General features: G+C 34.6%; 1 protein-coding gene across 1 annotated transcript; it reads right to left on the minus strand.

Moving 5' to 3' along the window:
- Positions 1-5,828: 5,828 nt before the first annotated feature.
- On the minus strand, positions 5,829-22,254 carry arl8ba (ADP-ribosylation factor-like 8Ba). Its single transcript, XM_056460361.1, has 7 exons — positions 22,015-22,254; positions 12,877-12,957; positions 12,453-12,526; positions 12,273-12,366; positions 12,109-12,176; positions 8,990-9,060; positions 5,829-6,761 (listed from the first exon to the last, which is right to left on the minus strand). Exons 1-7 carry the CDS (start codon positions 22,135-22,137, stop codon positions 6,712-6,714), a joined length of 561 nt encoding a protein of 186 aa, XP_056316336.1. The 5' UTR covers positions 22,138-22,254; the 3' UTR covers positions 5,829-6,711.
- Positions 22,255-23,603: the final 1,349 nt, after the last annotated feature.

Raw genomic sequence — 23,603 nt, forward strand, 5'->3', positions numbered from 1 at the left:
TGAATGAATTCGTTTTTTTTAAAAGCAGCATTAAAATTTTCACATAATTCATTCATTCATTCATTCACTTTCTTTTCGGCTTAGTCCCTTTATTAATCTGGGGTCGCCACAGCAGAATGAACCAAGTTCACATTAATATTAAATTAAAAAAATTAATATACATGTAAAAAAAAAACATTTTACTTGGTGCAAAAATTGTCAAAATCTAAAACAAATATATTTATTTAAATAAATCTGAATGTTAAAATGATTTAATAAAAACCCTTATTTTTTTGGTTCATATAACCTTTCTCATTTTCTGACAACTTGATCAATAATTTTATTAAACACTATTTTCGGCTATGTACTTCTCTGGCATTGTGTATATAGTTTTTCTTTTTTATACTTCTATACTTACAGGTTTCTGTAATGATATATGTATTTATTTGTATGTGTGTCTGTGTGTACATATGCATACATACACACACACACACACACACACACACACGCACACACACACACACACACACGCACACACGCGCACACACACACACACACACACACACACACACACGCACGCACGCACACACATATATATATATATATACCATTGTTGATAACCATGTTTACTAGAAACACAATGAAGTTTGCCAAAAAAAATTTTTTTTATTAATAATAGCAGTATTATAACGTTAACATTACATTAAAACGCTGAAATAAACTAGAAATTATGCAAAAAAAAAAACCTTAACTATAAACTAATGCAAGTATTTTTGCTAATTTTAAATTAATTTTAATTCATGGCACTTTTGAAACATTGGCATTAATACCAAATGGAAATACAGAGTTACACGAAATAGAAACCATGTAAAAAGCCAAGTTACAAATAAAATAATCAATCATTTATTCTCCTTTGGCTTAGTCTATATTTCAGAGGTCGCCACAGTGGAATGAACCGCCAACTATTCCAGCATTGTTTTATACATAATTTGGCACTTGTGGAGCTGTGCATTGATGGGTTTGCTCTTCAGTGTTTGCACTTTCAGCAGAGAAAATTAAAGCACACTGAAATGAATTAAACTAAACTTTGAAAACTGGACTGACACGGTTTCAATTTACTAGAACTTCCATGTTAAAATTGACACTTTGCATTGTAAAATCGCTTTAGGCATAAACAAACAAATATGAATTGAATAATTCCCTAGTAGTGGGAAACACTCATACACACTCATTCATACACTACGGACAATTTAGTTTATTTAATTCACCTGTACCGCATGTCTTAGGACAGTGGTGAAAAAAAACACAGAAACACGGGAAGTGCATCAAATAAAATGTTATTTTCAACATATTTATGACAAACCTTAAACAATTTTAAAACAAATTTCCTTTAAAAATATGTTAACCGATTAGTTAGGAATGTTTTTAGTCTAAAATTAAAAATATTAGGGCTGCACAATAGTGGAATAAACTGACATTGTAATATAAAATTTATCTGCGATACATATTGCGATATTAAGTAAAATTTCCCCATGACTTGATTGGCTCTATTGGGAAAGAATTTGTCATTTTAGAATTTGTCATTTTGTAGATCGGCACATCTGGATGAAAAATAATAAACCAATCACAAGAATTGATAAATACAGTAGCAAAGAGACAACTAAAATGAACAGTGCTTTATAGAGTCTGGAAGCATTTAGCTACATAAATTGAAATACAGTTGAAATCAGAATTATTAGCCCCTGTTTACTTTTCCCCCAATTTCTGTTTAACGGAGAGATTTTTTTTAACATAATTCTAATCATAATAGTTTTAATAACTAATTTCTAATACTGACTTACATTATCTTTGACATGATGACAGTTAAGACTGATAATATTTGACTAGATATTTTTCAAGATACTTTTCAAGGTTAATTAGGTTAACTAGGCAGGTTAGAGTAATTAGGCAAGGTATTGTATAACAATGGATTGTTCTGTAGACTATCAAAAAATATATATATAACTTAAAGGGGCTAATTATTTTGACCTTAAAATGGCCGAAATAAAACAAAAAAAAGACTTTCTCCAGAAGAAAAAATATTATCAGACATACTGTGAAAATGTCCTTGCTCTGTCATTTGGGAAATATTTAAAAAAGAAAAACAATTCAAAGGGGGGCTAATAATTCTGACTTCAACTGAATGTAAAATTCAATGTAAAATAAAACTGTTTTCCCAGTACTGGGTTGCAGCTGGAAGGGCATCCACTGCATAAAACATATGCTGGAATTGTTGGCGGTTCATTCCACTGTGGGGACCTCTGAAATGGAGACTAAGCTGAAGGAAAATGAATGAATGAAAATAAAACTGTATAGACTTCATTAATCTTTCTTTAAGTTACAAATTATATAAATTGTTGTATTCAAATGCTTAAAACTAGCTTGAAATGCTTACACAGTCATAGACCTTAAAAATATATGCAAATTATATAATTAGTGGTAAATATTTGGAGTAACTGCAAACAATAAATGACGTGTTTTTCAACTGTAACTCTATAGCAATTACTAGACTATAATCCTGACTCCACATTTCAGATGCTTCAATGTGTCTATTGCAAATGCTCACATTGCGATATTGATACTGAAAGGATATATTGTGCAGCCCTACATAATATATATATATATATCTACATAATATATATATCTATATATATCTATATATATATAATATATTTCCCACACTCCTCGTCAGACAGGGAGAGGGGGTGGGACTGGACTACTGATTTCCAAAGAATGGAAATTCACTCAGAGACAGTCCCTGCCAAAAATCAGCTCTTTTGAATTCCATGCAGTCACCATTATCCACCCCTTCCGCATAAATGTGGTTGTCATCTACCGCCCACCGGGTACATTAGGTCACTTCTTAGATGAACTGGATGTTCTTCTCTCATCTTTTTCTGATTATGACACTCCCTTGTTGGTGCTAGGTGACTTCAACATCCACATTGAAAGACCTCAAGCTGCTGACTTCCAGACTCTGCTTGCATCTTTCGACCTCAAAAGAGCACCTACTTCTGCTACTCACAAATCAGGTAATCAACTAGACCTTATTTACACTCGACATTGCATCGCTGATCAAACACTAGTAACTCCACTACAAACATCGGATCATTTCCTTCTCTCTCTCAACATCCACATTACTCCTGAGCCGCCACACACTCCAACTCTAGTTGCCTTTCGCAGAAACCTACGCTCTCTCTCACCCACTAGACTATCCACCATTGTTTCTAACTCTCTTCCTCCATCTTGCAAACTCTCTGCACTTGATACGAACAGTGCCACTGATACACTCTGCTCCACGTTAACATCATGCCTAGACAGACTATGCCCTATTACATCCAGACCAACCCGGGCCAGTCCTCCTGCACCCTGGCTCTCTGATGTTCTCCGTGAGCATCGCTCAAAACTTCGGGCTACGGAGAGAATTTGGCGAAAAACTAAAAATCCTGAACAGCTCATAACATACCAAACTCTTCTCTCTTCTTTCTCGACTGAGGTTACTTCTGCAAAGCAGACATACTTCCGTCAGAAAGTCAACAGTGCCACCAATCCTCGCTTACTTTTTAAAACATTTTCCTGCCTCCTCTATCCTCCTCCTTTAAAAGCATCCTCCACACTCACTACTGATGACTTTGCTACATTCTTTTGCACCAAAACTGCAAAAATCAGTGCTCAATTTGCTGCACCTTCAACAAACACGCAAGATACACCACCAACACCACACACACTCACCTCTTTTTCCCAGCTCTCTGAGTCTGAGGTGTCCAATCTCGTGCTATCAAGCCATGCAACCACCTGTCCGCTTGATCCCATTCCCTCTCATATCTTGCAAGCTATTTCTCCTGCAGTCATACCAACACTGACTCACATAATTAACACATCTCTTGACTCTGGTCTATTCCCTACTTCATTTAAGCAGGCTAGGGTAACCCCACTGCTACAGAAACCCAACCTGGATCAAACGCTACTTGAAAACTACCGACCGGTATCCCTGCTTCCATTCATGGCCAAGATTTTGGAGAAAGTAGTGTTCAATCAAGTCCTAGACTTTCTTACTCAAAACAACCTCATGGACAACAAGCAATCTGGCTTTAAGAAAGGCCACTCAACTGAGACTGCCCTGCTCTCGGTCGTGGAGGATCTCAGACTGGCTAAAGCAGACTCTAAATCATCTGTCCTCATCTTGCTGGATTTATCAGCTGCTTTTGACACTGTAAACCACCAGATCCTGCTATCTACGCTTGAGTCACTGGGCGTCGCAGGCACTGTTATTCAATGGTTCAGTTCCTACCTCTCGGACAGGTCATTCAGGGTGTCGTGGAGGGGAGAAGTGTCCAACCTACAGCATCTAAACACTGGGGTACCTCAGGGCTCTGTTCTTGGGCCACTTCTCTTCTCTATCTACACGGCATCTTTAGGAACAGTCATCCAGAAACATGGTTTTTCCTACCACTGCTATGCTGATGACACCCAGCTATACCTCTCTTTTCACCCTGACGATCCCTCGGTTCCAGCTCGCATTTCAGCCTGCCTGTCAGACATTTCACACTGGATGAAAGATTATCATCTCCAGCTTAACCTCACGAAAACGGAAATGCTTGAAGTTTCTGCCAACCCGACTCTTCACCATAACTTTTCAATCCAGATGGACGGAGCAACCATCACTGCATCCAAAATGGTAAAAAGCCTTGGAGTAACGATTGATGACCAACTGAACTTCTCTGACCACATTTCTAGAACTGCTCGATCTTGCAGATTCGCACTCTACAACATCAGAAAGGTCTGACCCTTCCTATCTGAACATACAGCTCAACTCATTGTTCAAGCTCTTGTTCTCTCCAAACTGGACTATTGCAACTCTCTGCTAGTCGGGCTACCAGCTAGTTCTATCAAACCTCTTCAGCTGCTTCAGAACGCTGCAGCACGAGTGGTCTTTGATGAACCCAAAAGAGCACATGTCACTCCGCTACTCACCCGTTTGCACTGGCTGCCAGTTGCTGCCCGCATCAAATTCAAAGCTCTGATGTTTGCTTACAAAGTGACCTCTACCTTGGCTCCTTCATATCTGCTCTCACTTCTGCAGATATATGTGCCCTCCAGAAACTTGCGTTCTGTGAATGAACGTCGCCTCGTTGTTCCATCCCAAAGAGGGATGAAATCACTTTCCCGAACTCTCACATTCAATCTGCCCAGTTGGTGGAATGAACTCCCTAACTACATCAGAACAGCCGAGTCACTTGCTGTCTTCAAGAAACGACTAAAAACGCAACTGTTTAGTCTCCACTTTCCTTCCTAATCTGCAACTGCCTCTCTGGCTATACCACTAACTGTACTCTCTCTCTCTCAAAAAAAAAAAAAAAAAAATTTTTTTTTTTACTAATGCTTTCCTTTTTAGACTTTACACACCTGAAAACTTGTCTATAGCACTTGTTCACTGCTGCTCTTATAGTTGTGTGAATTGCTTCCTTGTCCTCATTTGTAAGTCGCTTTGGATAAAAGCGTCTGCTAAATGACTAAATGTAAATGTAAAATCTATCTATCTATCTATCTATCTATCTATCTATCTATCTATCTATCTATCTATCTATCTATATATATATATATATATATATATATATATATATATCTATATATATATATATATATATATATATATATATATATATATATATATATATATGTATATGTATATGTATTCCACCGATGTGCTGCATCTGTATAATGTAGGATATGCATAATAAATCATATGAATATTTGACCCAAACATCATAAATATTTTTTTCAAAAAAAACAACCACAGCAACACAAGATTCCTCCTACATGTTGACAATCTATTTATTGGTTCATCGTATTTACAAAAGTGCATTGATAAGAGTGGGGTTTCCAACATTTGACTCTTTTTGTACAAATATTGAGTTGATAACAACAACAGTACAATAATCTACCTTAAAAAGCATGCCTTCGGTTCTTGCAGGTCAAAGTAAGCTGTCTTTATCCAACGTAGCTCCAGGCAGGCACACCCGGTATACTGTTTATCTTGAAGGACAGATACACACTGCACAAGGCACTTTAACTTACTCTCTTTCTCTCAGCTCATGAACACCATTCAAAGACATCACTGAGCTAAATGAAAACCTTAACCAGCAAAACATTCATCCTCTCAAAATATACTTACACTCACTTCTGTAAAAATCATTCTAGATTTTCCGCTAAGCTGTTTGTTTACTGATTGCTCCTCATGTTTATTATTAGGAGATACAATTTGTGGGGGGGTTGAGAATTAGAAAGAAATAAAAGCAACAGTCGAAGCGAAATAACACGCTCTCATGAGCATAACCTGACAGACTGGAGAAAGGAGAGAAAAAAACATAACACGATATTGAAGTTTGGATTTGTCTCAGTTTTTAAATAGATTTGTTCTGGAAACCCCAAGTGGAGACCACTGGAGCTGCTAGGCTTTGCAAAAAAAAAAAAAGGAAATCCATAATGTTCATCTTGAAGAAACTGATTCTGCAGGCTAGCGTCTTTTAGCGACTGATGTATCTTTGACATGACTGATGCGGACGGGAGGATTATGGGATCAGACGAGCAGGGTAGTGTGAGGGGCACGTTATGGAGAACTGTACAGTTTCACAAAGTGAGCATTGGATGTGGTGTGAGAGTAACCTGGCAGCGGATAAACTCAAGACACTTTCAGCTTCTTCTCGACTTTGAGTGCTGGATTAGCCATTGAAGTGTAATGTCTGTGACAAAACAGTACCATGAATGTAAAACAAATCAGACAGATACACGACAAACTTAAAGGGGCGGTTCACTCAAAAAAGAAAATTACCTCATCATTTACTCTCCCTCAAGTTTCATTTTTAAATCTTTATGATATTCTTCCTTCTGTTGAACAGGTATTTTGAAGAATGCTGGTGCGCATCAACTTTTATAGTTGGAAAAATTTACTATGAAAGTCAATTAGTTTCAACTACCAGCCTTTTTTATAAATATCTTGTTTTGTTAAAGGTGCTTTATGTACACTTAAGAAATGTATATTTAAGAAACATGTGAACATTCTTGTTTATCTGAAAAACAATGCTAAAGCCAGATATTCTGCTTTGAAAATGTCCGTTACTTGCCAGAATGGCTGCCTTTGTTTTGGATCTTTTAACCCACCCAACGCCAGTTTAGCCAAATATATTTCAGCAACCCGGTTTGCCTTTGTGGAAAACAGCGCATTTCATTTATTCAGTCATGAAGGCTGGTGCATTTCACTTCCATGACCGAAATGCGACCTCCGGTGGACAGTAGCAGACTCCAAAATGAGATGGTTCCATGAGGTGGATATTAATTAGCAAATAATATAAATACTAGGAACATAAACATTAGGTGAATAGGTTATATTGTAGCCCCATGTCCTAACAACATGGTATGTGATGAGATTTGTAATGATAAGCAATTTGGCTGTTTGCACCAGACGAAACACGAAAGAAATTTAAATACAGCCATTTAGAAGCACAGAATAGTGCACTTACAGCACTCCAACGAAATGGTAAGGTTTATTATAAAATTAATACATATTAAAAATCTTTGACAAAGTTCCACTTCAAATGGTTCATTTTATTTTCAAGATCTGAGGTGAACTATCTGCTGCTGCTTTCAGTAGTATGGCAATAAATGTCACGTAAAATGGCATCCAAACTCACATTATTAGCATTTAACACTGAGGTGATCATTGTCATTTTTATTTATTTTTTTGTTCAGCTACAAGAAGTAGAAGCTGTTTCTAATACATGTCAGGTGTTGGTTAGAACAAAAACTCCTTTTAATATGGAAAACATTTTTTCTATCGCGTGCTGTTGCTTTTTTTAGAACGTGGTTTAAAATCGGCTCTAAGTCAGCGTTTAGGCTCGACAGTCAGGCACACGATTGTTGGTGTTGTTAATCTGGCAACCTGCGCTTGCCTGTTTTAAACCAGGTGTGCAATACCTAGTTCAACCACTGGGTGTCAAACTTACATACTGCACCTTTAAGATATGACAGAAGAAAAAAAATCATATAGGTTTTGAACAAGTGAACAGTCAGTTTGTTTTATTACCAAATTAGTAATTTATAGCTATTTCATTGCAAGATTATTATAGATTAATAATACTACATTACATTACTACATTAATACATATTACGTAACTTCATACTTAAAATTTAAAAAAATCATAATTATAAATAAATAAAACATTTTACATTTAAAACATTAGATGTGATTTTTCAGTCTAATATTTCATAAATAACTTAGACTTCATTAATACAGATTAATATATATTACATAATAATAATAATAAAAAATGTAATAATAAATAAACAAATAAAAATGTTTCATATTTAAAACATTATGTGATATTTTAGCTTAATATTTGATAAGTAACTTAGAATTCACAAATATAGATAAATATATATTGCATAAAAACAAATTCATAATAAAAAAATATATATTAAATAAATAATAAATATAAAACATTTTAAACATTAGATGTGATTTTTCAGTCCAATATTTGATCAATAACTTTCTTCTATTATTCCCGGAAAAACAGTCATGCCAGAAATGATTCATACCCCATAACTTTTCAAAAGGTAAAAAACAAATGCGGTGAATGTTTTTGTCCACAATGATGCCTCTTTTACATTGACTTATTACTTTTTGGGAGAAGCCTGTGTCATTTCCAGTCAAAACAAAATTGCTGGTTTAATAAAATAAATTTTAAGACAGAACTTTTTCTATTCTATTCTACTGTCTACTAGTCTTTAAAATTTCACATTCTTGTAAAATATGTTTAATGGTGAGGGAAGCTTGACAGTGGTTGCATGTTGGTGGTATAAATACAAGTGAGTCAACCTAGAACAATTCGTTTAAGGAAGAGTAAATGATGACAGAATTTTCATTTTTTATATGAACTATCCCGGTAACCAGAACTCATTGCTCACTACTTACCAATGTTATCCTTCTCTTTGCAGGAAATAGAGTAGCAGCATATTTCTCGGTCTTGAATAGCAGCCAAGTTCCTTAAGGGATAAAACATATGACAGAATAAACAATGCAGTGTATGGTATATATTTATATGATGTATAATATTTAATTTCAGGCCTAATCGTTTTTAAATAAAGCAGCCCCAGTCACAGGAAACAATGAAGCAAATACAAGTCTTAGCCAATAGATGGCAGTCATTCTTACAATTCTCATGAGACCCCCAAACAGCACGACCTTTTTAATTCCTTTAGGTTAACCTCAGGTCTAGACATTATGACTCATCTCTCATTCTCACAACATTCTTAGAAAACATGAAACAATCATCACAACATCAAATTGGCAAATAAAAGATGAATCAAGACCCCCCCCCCCCCAATTTATAAAGACTGAAAACAACAATTTCTGCCAATAAATGATCTTAATATTCTTTTTTTTTTAATTCTAGACACATTATATAATGATAGTTTATAAAATAAAGCACAAAAAACAAATGAATGAACAATTCAGAGGACAAATGATAACTTCTATTATATCTTTCATATTTTAGCTTCCATTAAAAAGAAATGATCTGAATGCAAATACATTTATGCTATTTATTTATTGCAGTCAGAGAAATTCTTTATCACTAAAATATAAAAATAAACTCTGAAAACCAGAGCCAGTAATGCTATTCCCTAATCATTATAATTCCATTAAGCTTTCTATTATGGGAATGCAGTTAGCATCATATGATTTGGCATAATATGATTCCAAGACTGTATAAAGCAGAGACAACAACTCCTAATTATATGAATAAGACAAATCATACACTCTCGCAAATATTGTCCCAAAAGTAACTATTTACTACCCTCTGAAAGTTGCTCGTTCTCATGCACTGTAATATCACTCCAGCTGGTGCAGCGGTGGCAGAGATTCTTGACTATTACGCCAGAATGAGAGGAAAGTTTTTAATAATATTTGCCTAGAAAATTGTCATTTTTCATTTTCCGTCAGTTTATTACAAGATTTAAATACAGAAGACTCAAACTTTAAATATAAAAACTACCACAAATCTTTTACGAATTATTTTAACGAAATGCTAATGGTACAATTCAATTCATTATGCTAAGATAAGCTAAAAGTGACTCTGCCAGAACAAGAAATAGGATGAACGAATTTTTTTTTTAATTGTCCAAGTCAACTGTGAGCCTTTTTCAAAAAAGGTTTCTTCAGTAATGGTTCTTTCAACCCTTGTGTGCTGTTCAAATAGACTACCCTTTTGTTTTGCTTGTGGCTGTTTTTGCCCCATTGACTTCAATTATAACCACATTTTTTGATTTCAAAACCATAACAACAAATAATCACGCATTCTTGATTGTTGGTGTTTTTCTCTGTAACGTAAACCTTTTAATTTTTACTGTTGATCATCAGTTAGCAGCATTCCCCCTCTAGATATGCCTGTGCAAAAATGTTTCTGACTTTTAGGATCAAGTAAATTAGAAATTCCAAGAGTTCAATCAAAGCAGGGTGAATACACCTTCAGCTACTGAGCACCCCGCTGCTGGAATCAACTTCCAGAAATGACCAGGTGTGCTCCAATATTAAGCACATTCAAATCAAGACTTACAACACATCTATTTAGCTGTGCCTTTACTGAATGAGCACTGTACCATGTCCAGCGGATCACACTATTATGTCTTTCTTTTATTTTTCCTTCTTTTATAACCTATTTAACACATCATAATCTGTTTTTAATCACTTTTATTATTTGTTTTTAATTTCTTATACTTGTCTCTTTTATACCTGTTTATGTAAAGCACTTTGAATTGGCACTGTGTATGAAATGTGCTATATAAATAAATTTGCCTTGCCTCGTCTTTTATTTGGAGTTCTTTGGAGTAAAACTGCAGATTATAGTGTGCGTGCATAAATACACTTACTATGTTTACTATGTTCTGAGCGCTGAGCTGCTCACACACTCGCATACGGCCCTACCCCTCCCTTCCCAACATACACTATATACTTTATACAACCATTTAATTTTCATCCAGAAACTAAGCTTTTTTTGCACTGCAACTAATGATCAACAGTAAAAAAATTTAAATTTACCTCTTCCCAACATGGAAAATCACTAATAATCAAGAATGCATGATTATTTAAGGTTATGGCAATTAAAAAAATTATATTATAATGCAAGTCAATGGGGCAAAAACAGCCACTAACATAACAAAAGGCCACTAAATTTGCCCAGAGTGTTGTTGAAAATTTGAAACTTTTTTTTGGAAGCATTTTTCCAAAATATGTGTCAAAGTCAGATTGTCACCTAAAGTCATTCCATTTGCTGAAACACTGAGAAAGTTGTGGACAAATTAGGACTCAAAATCACCCTGAAGTGGATGAAAACATCCTGAACAGCACATAAGGGTTAAGATATAAAGAACCTTTCCTGCTGTAAAAAAATCTATTGTAAAATGGAAATGTTCTAAGCATGTTAAAGGTTGCTGGACCAACAATACAATAAAGACAATTTATTTTAAATAAATCCATTTTTTAAGTGCAAAACATCCCATTGCTTAGCTGCTATAGATTAATAAAATATTTTTTCAGATTCATAATCCTGTGATGGTCAATGTGTCTTCACTCACAAAAAGATCAAATCTATGCAAATATGTCTAGTTAAAAAAAAGAAAACAAGTTTTAAATTGCTTAAGTAATGTGATCAAATTTCACAGGTGAAAATGTGTTTTTAGTCGTGCTAGCCAACATCTACTGCAGATATAGACATCCATATATAAATATAAATAGAGTTGCAGGTTTTGACCATTCTAAAACAACAAAACATGTGGTGGCCTAAAGAAACAGCTCCCCATGTGTCATTTATGTACATAAGTATATCTATTTTGGTAGATATAGAAAACAGCTATACTGGTTCATTTCCCCCACCCACAAGATCAAGGTCACAAAAGCTGAAAAGGTCAATCTAAGTTTTTCCACTGTAATGATGAGCATTCATCACTCAATTCAACTCTGGTCTATTCCGATTTCAAGCTGACTTTGAATCATAAAGCAGCAGGAAAACATATGTGTGGTGAAGAACTCCTTACATTTTTTCAATTAGCTGTTTCTCATCCAACGCATTGGGTAGATCTCTCTTGTTGCCGAGCACCAACACCTAGAAAAATTCCAAAGAAATCCACAGGAACTGATGCAATAAAGACTATGAGATGTTTGAGCAATGGTGTGCTGTAGAAACAAGCAAGTGCCTTACAGGGATTCCTTGTAACTGTGGTTTGTCTAAAAGATTGTGTAGCTCGTTTCTGGAAGCTTCAACCTTCTCCCGGTCTGCTGCGTCTACCATATACCTTTGAGGGGAAAAATAAACAGAGAAATTAACTCTGGCAGTGAATACTATTCATTTGTCCCTCATAAAAGATGCTTAAATACTTACACTATTGCATTCACTCCACGACAGTATCGCTCCCACATGCTCCTGAACCTCGGCTGACCTCCTATATCCCAGATCTGTGCAATAAACAGAAGAATTCTGCAGTACTTATATATTTACAATAAATTATGCACCTTATATTTGTAATTTCAGCTTAATCTTGTATTTTTAAACATCTTCTTTACAATGTCTTAAAGGATACTTGTAATTGTTTTTTTATGATCTGAACTTTTTATGAATGGTGATTTTGTGGTATTGTTTTTTTGTGATTTTTATGAGAAACTTTATGTGCTGCCTGTCGTCTTGACCAGGTCTCACTGGAAGAAGAGACAGTACTATCTTTATGTGATCTCCTGGCTAAATAAAGGCAATAATTATAATAAATGAGCCCAAGAAGCAATGATGTAACCCTTAAAATTAGGCATACCTTGATGGTGACGTTGCCTTTTGTGACCTTCCTCATGTTGAACCCAACGGTTGGTATCATATCTTCACTGAACTGGCCTGACTGGGAAGAAAAAAAAAGAAAATAACAGACATTGACAACTCAAGAACTTGAATGAACTAAAGCATATTCCCTTATTCCACTTAAAACATTTAAACTTCTGTGCCTAGTTTGTGTGTGTGTGTGTGTGGTTTTCACGCCCAATTTCTTTTCTCGTTGCTGTAAGTGTGGGCCTGCAGTCATTGGTAGTTACCAATGCGCTTCCCGTCAAAAGATTTATTTGATTCATATCAAAATTTGTATAATCAGCTCATTGCCATTGTCAACGGTGAAGGTTTTGTGCCAGGATGGTTAAAATAAATAACAACACTGATGATTAAGAGTCTGTAATCATCGAGTAATTGTGCAGATCTAATAAAACATTTGCTAGGTTTGTCCACTTTGAAATCTCAATAAGAAAGTTAGACATTTTACTTTAGTACTATACATAATCACATCCTTAATAAACACGAATGAGTCAAACAATGTAAGTTGCTATGTTAAAGGCTAGCTGGTCTGAAGTGGTTTGCCTCATTGATAGAAAAAAAGTCCCTAATAAACACTTTCTTTTATTTGTCATGCTGTTGCCAGTAAAACTTTCTCTGTAAACATTAGGACCACCTCTCAGTATTCAGGCACACAGTCTCAGGTCTTCATTGCACAGTCATATCAGTAGATGTAATTTCTTCCATTCACTAAAATTAGCAGTTATCAGCCTAATTAAAAAACATGATGCCAACATTGAACTTTTTGCAAAAATAACTATATCATCATGCTTACTAATACTGTGCCATAGAATTACTAATAGTGGGATGCAAGATTTTGATCACAACTCCCACAAACTAACAAACAGTATACTCATTATCAATGGCTGGTGAACAAAACTAGCTTAAAGCACTTCTGTTTTTGTTGTAGGTTTGCGCACTGTATGAGAGTATTCTGGAAACACAAATCAACTGATAAACACACTGATAACCACAAGCTGGGGCAGCGGAAAACATGAGAAAGTAAATAGAATCACATCCTATAAGTATCAGTGGTACTGTAGTTTTTTATTAACAGTTTGCATCATTTTTTATTTAACAGTTTTAGTCATTTGCTTTTTTTAACTTTACAGTTTTTTAAATAGCATTAGTAAGTTCAAATGGATTTGCAGTACTTGACAGCATGTTTTCTAAATAGAGAATAACTGAACATTTGTGCATAAATTCCTAACTTTGATATACCACAAATCATTATCGATACCCTGGGGAAATATTGCAGCAACATTAAGGACATAAAAACCAAACCCTAATTTAATTTAAAGTAAATATGACAAATACAATCACAAATAAGCTAAAAGAGCAAAATGGAAATGACAACAGTGTTTTAAGTTCTTCAAATAGGTTGCTTTAGTTGTTTAATATTGGCAGACAGCAGAAAATTTATCAGCTTGCTGTTACTTTAGGACTGAACACAGATCCAATATACTAATACACATCACATTTTGTTCTCAACTCTGTCTTAACATTGAGTACGTTTACATAGACACCAAGTATCTGATTTTAATACGCTTAGTACAATACTCTGAATAAGAGTCTACCATGTAAACAGCTATTTTTAATTAATTTAATACAATTAAGGTCATAATTGAACTAAACAGAAATGGAATTAAGATGTGGAGTATGCATATTTTAGTCACATTACTGAAGTGCAGAACAGACATGTAAACACTGGAATCAATTACCATTGTGTAGGATTTTCAACGCATTTTGTGACAGGACATTCCATACACACAGCCGTTTGACACTATTCTCTGCACCTATCAAGTCACTGTAGGACCACAGACTCACACACACACAACGAAATGCGTAGGCTTTTTTCTCCCACTCGGTGTGCGGTATCAAATTCTATTAAAACAACACTCATCAAGCAGTTCATACTCGCATCCAATATCTCGTTTGTCTTGGGGGGCATGCATGAAATGTTCTTGAATGAAAGTGAAAGTGCCAAACTGCAGTTAAAGAAACACTCAAAATTATATGAAACTGCAGAGGAAATATGGATAGTGTGGTGACGCAATGACGTTAATCAAATTATGTGCTATAACATGTAAAACAGGATCAAGGATTCAAAAAGCAACTCATGTAAACACCTTAATCATACTATTGTCTTATGTAAATTAAGGCAAGTAATTCGATTACTGATGTCCATGTAAACGAAGTCATTGAGTAACAAAACAAGCAAAGACCTATTATTACTCGGATTATTACAGTCTGTTTTTTACAGTCAAGCCCAAAATTATTCATACACCTGGCAAATTCTGATTTAAAGTCAACCAGCAACTTTTTGGGACCTGGATTGATACTGGCATCCCCCAAAATACAATAAGACGAGGTATACAAGCAGGGGCATCGCTAGACCTAATTCACTGGGGCACGAGCCCCAGTAAAAATATCCAGTGCCCCAGTAAATGCATTGAGATATGATTTACTTCATATGCAAGTGTATTTAATAAGAGTGGTAATTCCGAAATAAAGACGGTTATTCTCTATGTGCAACCGAACCAACGCTGGTGAAAGCAATGTAATCAAAAAGCAAACTCACGCATCTCCGCGTGTGCGCAGAGAACCAGCGCGCTTCTGGCATGCGCTGCTCTCGCACGCGCTGCTCTCACGTGCTGCTCTTCTGCCGGTGCGAGTCCCGGTAGTTAAAATGCGTGCCAAAAAATCAGGCTACCTGCTTGTTACGCGCCGCTCATGCGTTGTAAAACCAGCATAACAGCCTTTTTTGTTTTGCAAATCGACAAAACTAAAGTTTAAACAACATGATGATGATCTTACTAAGCATGCCTCCTGATAGATTTTTTTGTATGAAGCAAAAAGGAGGGATGACGAGTCAGGGAGGTAAGACTTAATAAACGTAATTATCTGTCATGTGTCAAGTCTACAAAAGATAATTCTATAACACATCTTTTTTTTGGTATTTTATTGAATTGTCTATGAAATTTCATTCAAATGAAATTAATATTTATGCAAAAGTAATTTCTTAGCATATCATTCCAGTTGTCTTAACATTGTTTTCCAGTTACATTTAAGATTATTTAGAAGAATAATTGTATAATAAAAAGAACACTTTTATTAATAATATATATAAAATATATTTTGATAAGATTTTTTTGACAGGGGGGTACGTGCCCCAGTAGAGCTTTATGTCTAGCAACGCCCCTGTATACAAGGCATCATTGTGGAAAAAATATTTCTCAGCTTTTATTTATATTTGAACAAGAACTTTAAGTCAGAAATTGCCAGGGGTATGAATAATGTCAGGCTTGACTATATGTGTTTACATGCAAATCAGTAAACCAGCTATGCAGAAAACCACATTTACATGAGATTCTAAGATTTGCCCGATTTCTCACCAGCAGTGACATCACAGCCCAAACATGAGCATCAGTAGATTAAAAAATGTTGTCAGGAAATCTGTCAGAATCTAGGCTGTTTTACATGATCACTTCTTTACAGTATGCACAAAATCATCATTTTTTGTTTGCTTTGATGATTCTGCACTAGTCGATGACATGATTTTGTGCTTTATGAAGACATGAAAGTGTCAGAGTGTACAAAACATTATTATTATTTGTACACATCTCTTGTTCAGAAGCATAACCAGCTTAAGAGAGTGTATGTAAACACACTCAATGACATCATGGCAGTAACACCATAACAAAACACTTCAACCTGAAGTCAGACGAGTGTCACTGTAAGAGTGACCGCATGTTTGTGATCGCATGGGGAAAAAAGCTGGTACCTGTGTAGAAAAACTGCAGAAAAGTGATACTGTGTTGTTTCAACTATGTTATTTCAGTAGGCTATCTAACGTATCTATCGAAATATCAATATTTTTCACAACAGTGCTGAGAATATACATGCTGTCCTGCAAAACAAATTAGCTAATGATTGCAGTGTCAACTGATCTGGCTGAACAAAATTACACTGAGTCGGCACACTAATTCAGACTGTCTGACAACAGGGAGAAAGATAACCAGTCCCTTCACACTATCAGCCATCATTACTCTGAGCCATCCAGCTGCAGTTAAAGATGTTCCAACAAGATATCCTGATGCTAATGCATGATTAAAAGCACCAAGAGAAACAGGGGAGGGCACAAGCTTGCAGATTGCTATGCCGTGCTGAGAACATAATTGAACTTGTTGCTGGATTTGAACAATTAACAAGATACCAGTTCACACGTGGTCACCTGAGGGGATGGGATTCCCACCTGAGGCTCTGAAATGATTACACAGCAAGAGACTTGATTTAGCAGACAGCAAAAACTATTCTCCTGGATGCTGTGAGACAGCAGCTCTTTAAACTAATTGAGGTAGCGATTTTGCATGTGTGGCCAGACAATGCTAAATAAACAAATAAATAAACAAATAAATCTTTAATTGTGTCTGAAGTCTTTGCTAGCTTTTCTAAAACATTGGATTGAAAAAGCAAAATCATTTATTTACTATTATTTAGGGATGCTCTGATCAGGATTTTTGGAGCCGATACGGAGTACCAATTCCTCGTCATGGTGATCGGCCAATATGGAGTTCCGCTTCTGATGCTTCAAGCCTTATATAACTTTAACATTGCATAAAGCACAATATCCCTCTATGTATAACACTTAAGTGGAGATCCCTTAAACACGTCTCTTATAAACATTTAGTGTGGACACGTCAAGGTCAAAAGCAGCTTTACAGAAAATAATAGATAAAACAGATAAATATTTTGGTCAGAAAAAAGACTAACAATGCAATTTGGAAACTTTGCAAATGTTGAAAGAATAATTCAACGTGCCTCAATGAAGAAAAAGTTTGGAGTGCATATTTGATACATAAGAAGTTAAAATGCATCTTCCTCTGCTTGTAAACCTGTAAACTAAGACTGCACGGTTTACCGATACTGGCGATGTCACTGTAATTTGTAATCGTCGTTATTCGTTTATCTACAATAGATAATGTTGCATGTGGAAAAGTCACTAAAATGCTTACACTTTTGTGCAACAATAGACCATTTTATTTGAATAGTCTGTGGAGCCCTTTAAGGCTGCAAAACGGTATAGAATTCGCGCCTTTATGTTAGCCTATTGCACGTTTTCTGACGATTCAGTTCGAATGCACATCTGAATCGGTTAATTTCTGTTCCTGTTAATATGATTTTGTAGCTACAACAACTGTCACACTCTCTTTAAAATATCGACTCACAAAGTGAAATTTTTAATTACTTTGGATTGTTGCCTGATAAGACAAAAAAAATAGAAGAAAACCCCAAAATAGCAACAGGAAACACTGAAACAATTTGAGCGTCTCATTTTGTTAGACAAAATGTTTTTTTGTATCAAATTTAATTTGGTATAATTTGTATCTTTATTTTAATCTATTATTTATTGGTCAGTTGTCTACAAAATAAACAAAAAGCATGAATAAATTTTAGGCGAAGTGGTGTGCAAATAATACTTTTTGGCCTTAAGGGAATTATTAATTAAATTCAAGTAGGCTCATTCTAACATAAAATATAGTATTTCTGACAGTTTCGTTATAATTATGTATGAATTCCCAACACTACTTGGTATCATGATACTTCAGCTGGTATAGTATCGTAAGATTAATTAATGGCATGGCGACAACCCTACTGTAAATGAACACTTGCGATCAGTTCATGTGATCAGCCAGATTAGCGAGTACCGACTGAGTCATAAAATATGTTTATCGGCCGAAACCGATCTCCGGCCAATCGATTGGAGCATCTCTATTATTATTATTATTATTATTATTATTATTACTATTACATAGTATTTAGTGAAATCAAACGTATTTTAGAACCATGGCATACATCAATTGATTACAAGTTTAAGAAAACCTCATTAAAAAACCCTATAAAACTCATTTTATAACAGTTCATTTTACCTTTTAGTGCCAGTACATTTGCCTCATTGTTTATACTATTTTACCTGTATAAATGTTTTGTTTTTTACTCTCAAAGTGGCCACAGACATGTTAAAGAAATCTTTGTTGTCCTTCTGAATATTCAACATCTTGGATGGGCTGAGAGTAACTAAATTAAAAAGGTCATTGAAATGTAGGGGGGAAAAACTATAATGTAATTTCGAATTTTTATAAACAATGACGTTAATGTCCTGTTTAGCTGGACTAAAGTCAAATATCAAACAGGAACATTGATGTCAACCAATGAATGCTCATATTTCATGATGCAAAATCTGATTAATTCATTTAATGTTGAAGTGATGAATACCGCTAAAGCAGTCACATGATAATGTATGCTACCACTTTGCTAAAGTTTCGCATACCCATGATTCAAGCACGCCAGACATGCAGAAGAGAATCAAACAACTCTCCCTTTTAAAGGTCAAGCAGGGCTTTTTGAAAAAAACACATTCTGACATAAAAAAAACACACACACATGCTCTCCGACACTTTGAAGGAAGTGGTCACAGAATAGACAGTTTTAAATATAGACAAGGCAAATGCTCACACTTGAGCCAATAACTAAAGCACACCGAAGTCTTTAGAGCAAAACCAATGGAATTAGTTTACCACATTTACCACAAATGTACATTTCAACATTATAGAGACTAGCTTTTTGTCTTCCCTTCACAATGCAGCTCAACTGCTGTGACCCGCATATTGTTTTATTCATACAAATCACATGATGAGGACCACATCACTTGACCAGGAAGTACCGCATTAAATGAGGCTCGTGACTTCTGCCAGAAATTCTCACATTGCTTAAATTCAGATGCACAGATGTGCGTATGTGCACAACACTTGTGTGTACAGACAGACAGATAGTCAAGCAGACTTTTAATAATAAATGTTTAATTATAATATAACAATAAAAATAATAATAATAATAACAAAAATAATAATAATAGTAACAGTTCTTCTATTAATAATAATAATAATAGTTCTTTTACTACTAATATATAATAATAATAATAATTTCTATTATTATTAATAATAATAATAATAATAATACTTTTAATACTACTACTACTACTACTACTACTACTACTACTACTAATAATAATAATAATAATAATAATAATACTAAATGTGGTTCTTTTGGAATTTATATTTTCCCAAAAATCCTAAACAAACAAACATACAAATATTCAGCATAGAAATGTATCTATGCAAAATACTATGAAGATATTAAAAATCAGGTTGAATGACCCTCACACCACACTACTCACTAAAAGCAAAAACAAATGTGCCTTCAATCATAGCTGCCATATTAAATGTCTTTAAAATGCACCTCTTTTAACTTTCAGTACTTTTAAGGATGACACAGCAATAATAGTGAATTTGTCAATGTTTATTATCATGATAAATATTTCAAAAGCATATTATTGGTAATTTCAACATTTAGCAATACATTAATATGGTTGAAAGTTCAATCTGTTAATATTAAAGAACTAAGCCAACGTGAACTAACAGTGAGTGAACAGTTATCAATAATGTTTACACTAAGATTAATAAATACTATTAATTTAAGTGCTGTAAAGTGAGATCAATTACAGTAAAGAACTTTTAAAGGAAATATAAATTATAGAAATAACTTTAAGATAGAAATAGAAAATATTTTCTTCTTCATTTAAGAATGTATTTTTTAGATATCAAACAAACCATTAATAACTTGCACCAGATACCAGACTGGATAAAGTGCATTTTGTATGTACTGACTGATTGTCTGTATAATAAACACTGTAACTCATTGCAATGCAGAGGAACAGCATATATTATTAGAAACTCACGAATCACATGTAGGCCCAAGCAATTGATTGTATCATGTCACTGTTTTGCATGTATATGTACAGACAGGTAACTTACTTCTGACTGATGATAACTGCAATGATGAATACGGATGTTATGAAGCAGTAAAAACAAACTCATTGAAAACAGCAACAGGATATTGGAGCATAAAAACCCAGAACAAACCATTATTTAGAAAAAGGTAAATTAAGGAATGTTAAATATATTCTTCTTAAAGCAATGTAAGACTTCAAAGACATTATTTGATCATTATTTGACATTACTGAATGCACATTTACAGTGCTCAGCATATTTGATTACACCCCATTTTGAAAATGGATATTTTTATCCATTTCTCAGTGAATATAGACAATGTATTTTGGTGCATTTAACCAAAAAGATTTATTTATTTACTTATATTTAGAAATTGAAAGATACAATAAAATTCAAGAAAAATATTGCAAAAAAAGACAACTTACAAAATGTAAACTAATTTTATTTTACTTTTTGCTTCTCTTGATTTTTTTATTCTTTTTTATTTGTATTTGATCTTTCTCTATAAGATATAAATTAGGGTGTACTAGTTTTTAGACCGTTATCGTAGGTTATTTTATTAGATAAGCTCCATATTTGGCGTCAGTGCTTACTAATCTAATGTATATGCACAAATATAATATTGTATAGCTTCCTATTAATAATATGAATTTAAAAGATAGATTTGTGAGGGGGGTGTACTTATATATGCTGAGCACTGTAAATGAGAATAACATTGTGCCGTAAATCTACATTTTTGACATATAAAAAATCTCCAGTGTTTATGCTTTACATACCCCCGCTCTTTTATGATCAAAAAGTATCCATAACACAACAACTACACCCAGGTAACTTTGCAGAAAGTTCACCACCAACTGACTGATGACTTGTGTCAGATCACGAAAACGGTTCTGTATTCAACTGGGATGACATTATATGCATGTAAATACTGTGATGTGTGCAGATCATTACACTGAATGTATTCAATAAACTGTCAACAGATTTCAACAGAACCCATGGACTGCGCAATCACATTATTGATTGTCATCTGGGAGCTAATGTTAGCCGGTTAGCTTTTCAAGAAACGTAGTCCCGACCAAGTCTTTTCCAGTCATATACTGTAAATATATGCTAAGTTATCTCCGACATTTGTTAGTAAACAAGTGTGTTAATCGCCTGGAAGACTAGACAGAAATGCAGTCTCTTGAATTAGCTGAAGTAGCTTATGCTAAATGCAAAACACTCACCGCGATTACGTTAACAAATGTCGTTTTGCCTGAATACTGCAGCCCGACGAGGGTTAACTCCATCTCTTCCTTCCAGAAGAGTGACTTAAACCAGTCCAGGAGACGGTTAATGAGTGCCAACATTGTGATGCTAGATTTGACTGATCAGTGGTGATTTTCAGTTGTTTGTAATGTTTTTCACCACCACCAGAATTGTAACGTAGTGTTTGGGAGGAACTGGCCGTTGTCATATGACTGAAACGTTTGCGAACTCAACGTGTGTTCAAGCAGGTCGAGGTTGCGTTATTTCTGCGCAACCTTGAAGTGGCCATGGAAAGTCCAACTCATCTCAGCAAAAAGGTTCAGAAAGTTCACTTTAAAATGTCAATACTGTGTATCTTTATGTCATGAAGAAATTGCTGTGACAAAGGTGAAGCAACACATATTGATAGTATGTTAATAGACCTAATACTGTATCGACTAGCAATGAGGAATATTTATGATGCAGCATTTATTAATCTTTTTTAACGTTAGTCTATTATAAATATTAATAGTCACGTCGTTCAAACATTTATAATAGCACGATGTTAGTTGCTAAATTAGATATATAGATATATATTGTTTTATTTCCCTGCTGAAAAAAACAGCTTAAACCAGCCAGGCTGGTTATCTGGTTTTGGCTGGTTGGCCAGGCTGGTTTTAGAGGGGTTTTGGCCATTTCCAGGCTGGTTTCCAGCCATTTCCAGCCTGGTCTTAGCTGATCAGGCTGGAAGATGGCCAGCTAAAACCAGCTTGACCAGCCTAACCAGGCTAACCAGTCATTTTTCAGGGTGACCAGCTAAGACCAGGCTGGAAATGGCTGGAAACCAGCCTGGAAATGGCCAAAACCCCTCTTAAACCAGGCTGGTCAACCAGCTAAAACCAGCCAACCAGCTTAGGCTGGTTTATGTTGGATTTTTCAGCAGGGTTTAACTAATACACTGTAAAACCTGTAAAACGTTTACCACGGTAAAAGTTAAGGCCACTCAAACCATTTGAGGAAACCAATTGCTACAAACTATTTGAGTTAAAAAACTAATCTATATGAGTACTGTGAAGTTACTCCATTTAAGTTGAAGAAGTGAGGTATTTAATTAACTCATTGCCTTCAACACTGAGATCAAAACTCTTTTCAAATGAGTAGAATTAACTTTCAGTCAATTTTGAGTTAACTACACTCATTTTGTTTGATAAATTTGACGGGTTTACATTGTACAGTTAATAAATAGCCTAGCTGTTGCAGCATTTATTAATATTTTTTAACGTTAGTCTATTAAATGTTAATAGTCACACCATTCAAACATATAATAGCACGATGTTAGTTGCTAAATTAGCTGTCTATTGTTTTATTTTAACTAATACAATTAATAAATAGCCTAGCTGTTGCAGCATTTATTACTTTTTCTCAAAGTTAGTCCATTAAATATTATGTCACATTGTTCAAACATTTAATAGCTTGATGTTAAATGCTAAATTAGCAGTCTATTTTTTTTAACAAATACAGTTAATTAATAGCTCACAGAACATTATTAACCTTGGTTTTACCGCTTTTTTACCAATTTTTTTTTCTA

The sequence above is a fragment of the Danio aesculapii genome, chromosome 6, assembly GCF_903798145.1.
Source record: "Danio aesculapii chromosome 6, fDanAes4.1, whole genome shotgun sequence".
In the NCBI taxonomy this organism is placed as follows: Eukaryota; Metazoa; Chordata; class Actinopteri; order Cypriniformes; family Danionidae; genus Danio; species Danio aesculapii.

What these genes read in the sequence shown, in the direction of transcription:
- arl8ba (XM_056460361.1), bottom strand. Translation starts at nt 22,137, where the DNA reads ATGTTGGCACTCATTAACCGTCTCCTGGACTGGTTTAAGTCACTCTTC. An exon ending in CACAGTTACAAGGAATCCCT is followed by an intron (nt 12,177 to 12,272) that starts GTAAGGCACTTG and finishes GAATTTTTCTAG; the next exon opens with GTGTTGGTGCTCGGCAACAA. An exon ending in CAAAGAGAAGGATAACATTG is followed by an intron (nt 6,762 to 8,989) that starts GTAAGTAGTGAG and finishes GTTTTGTCACAG; the next exon opens with ACATTACACTTCAATGGCTA.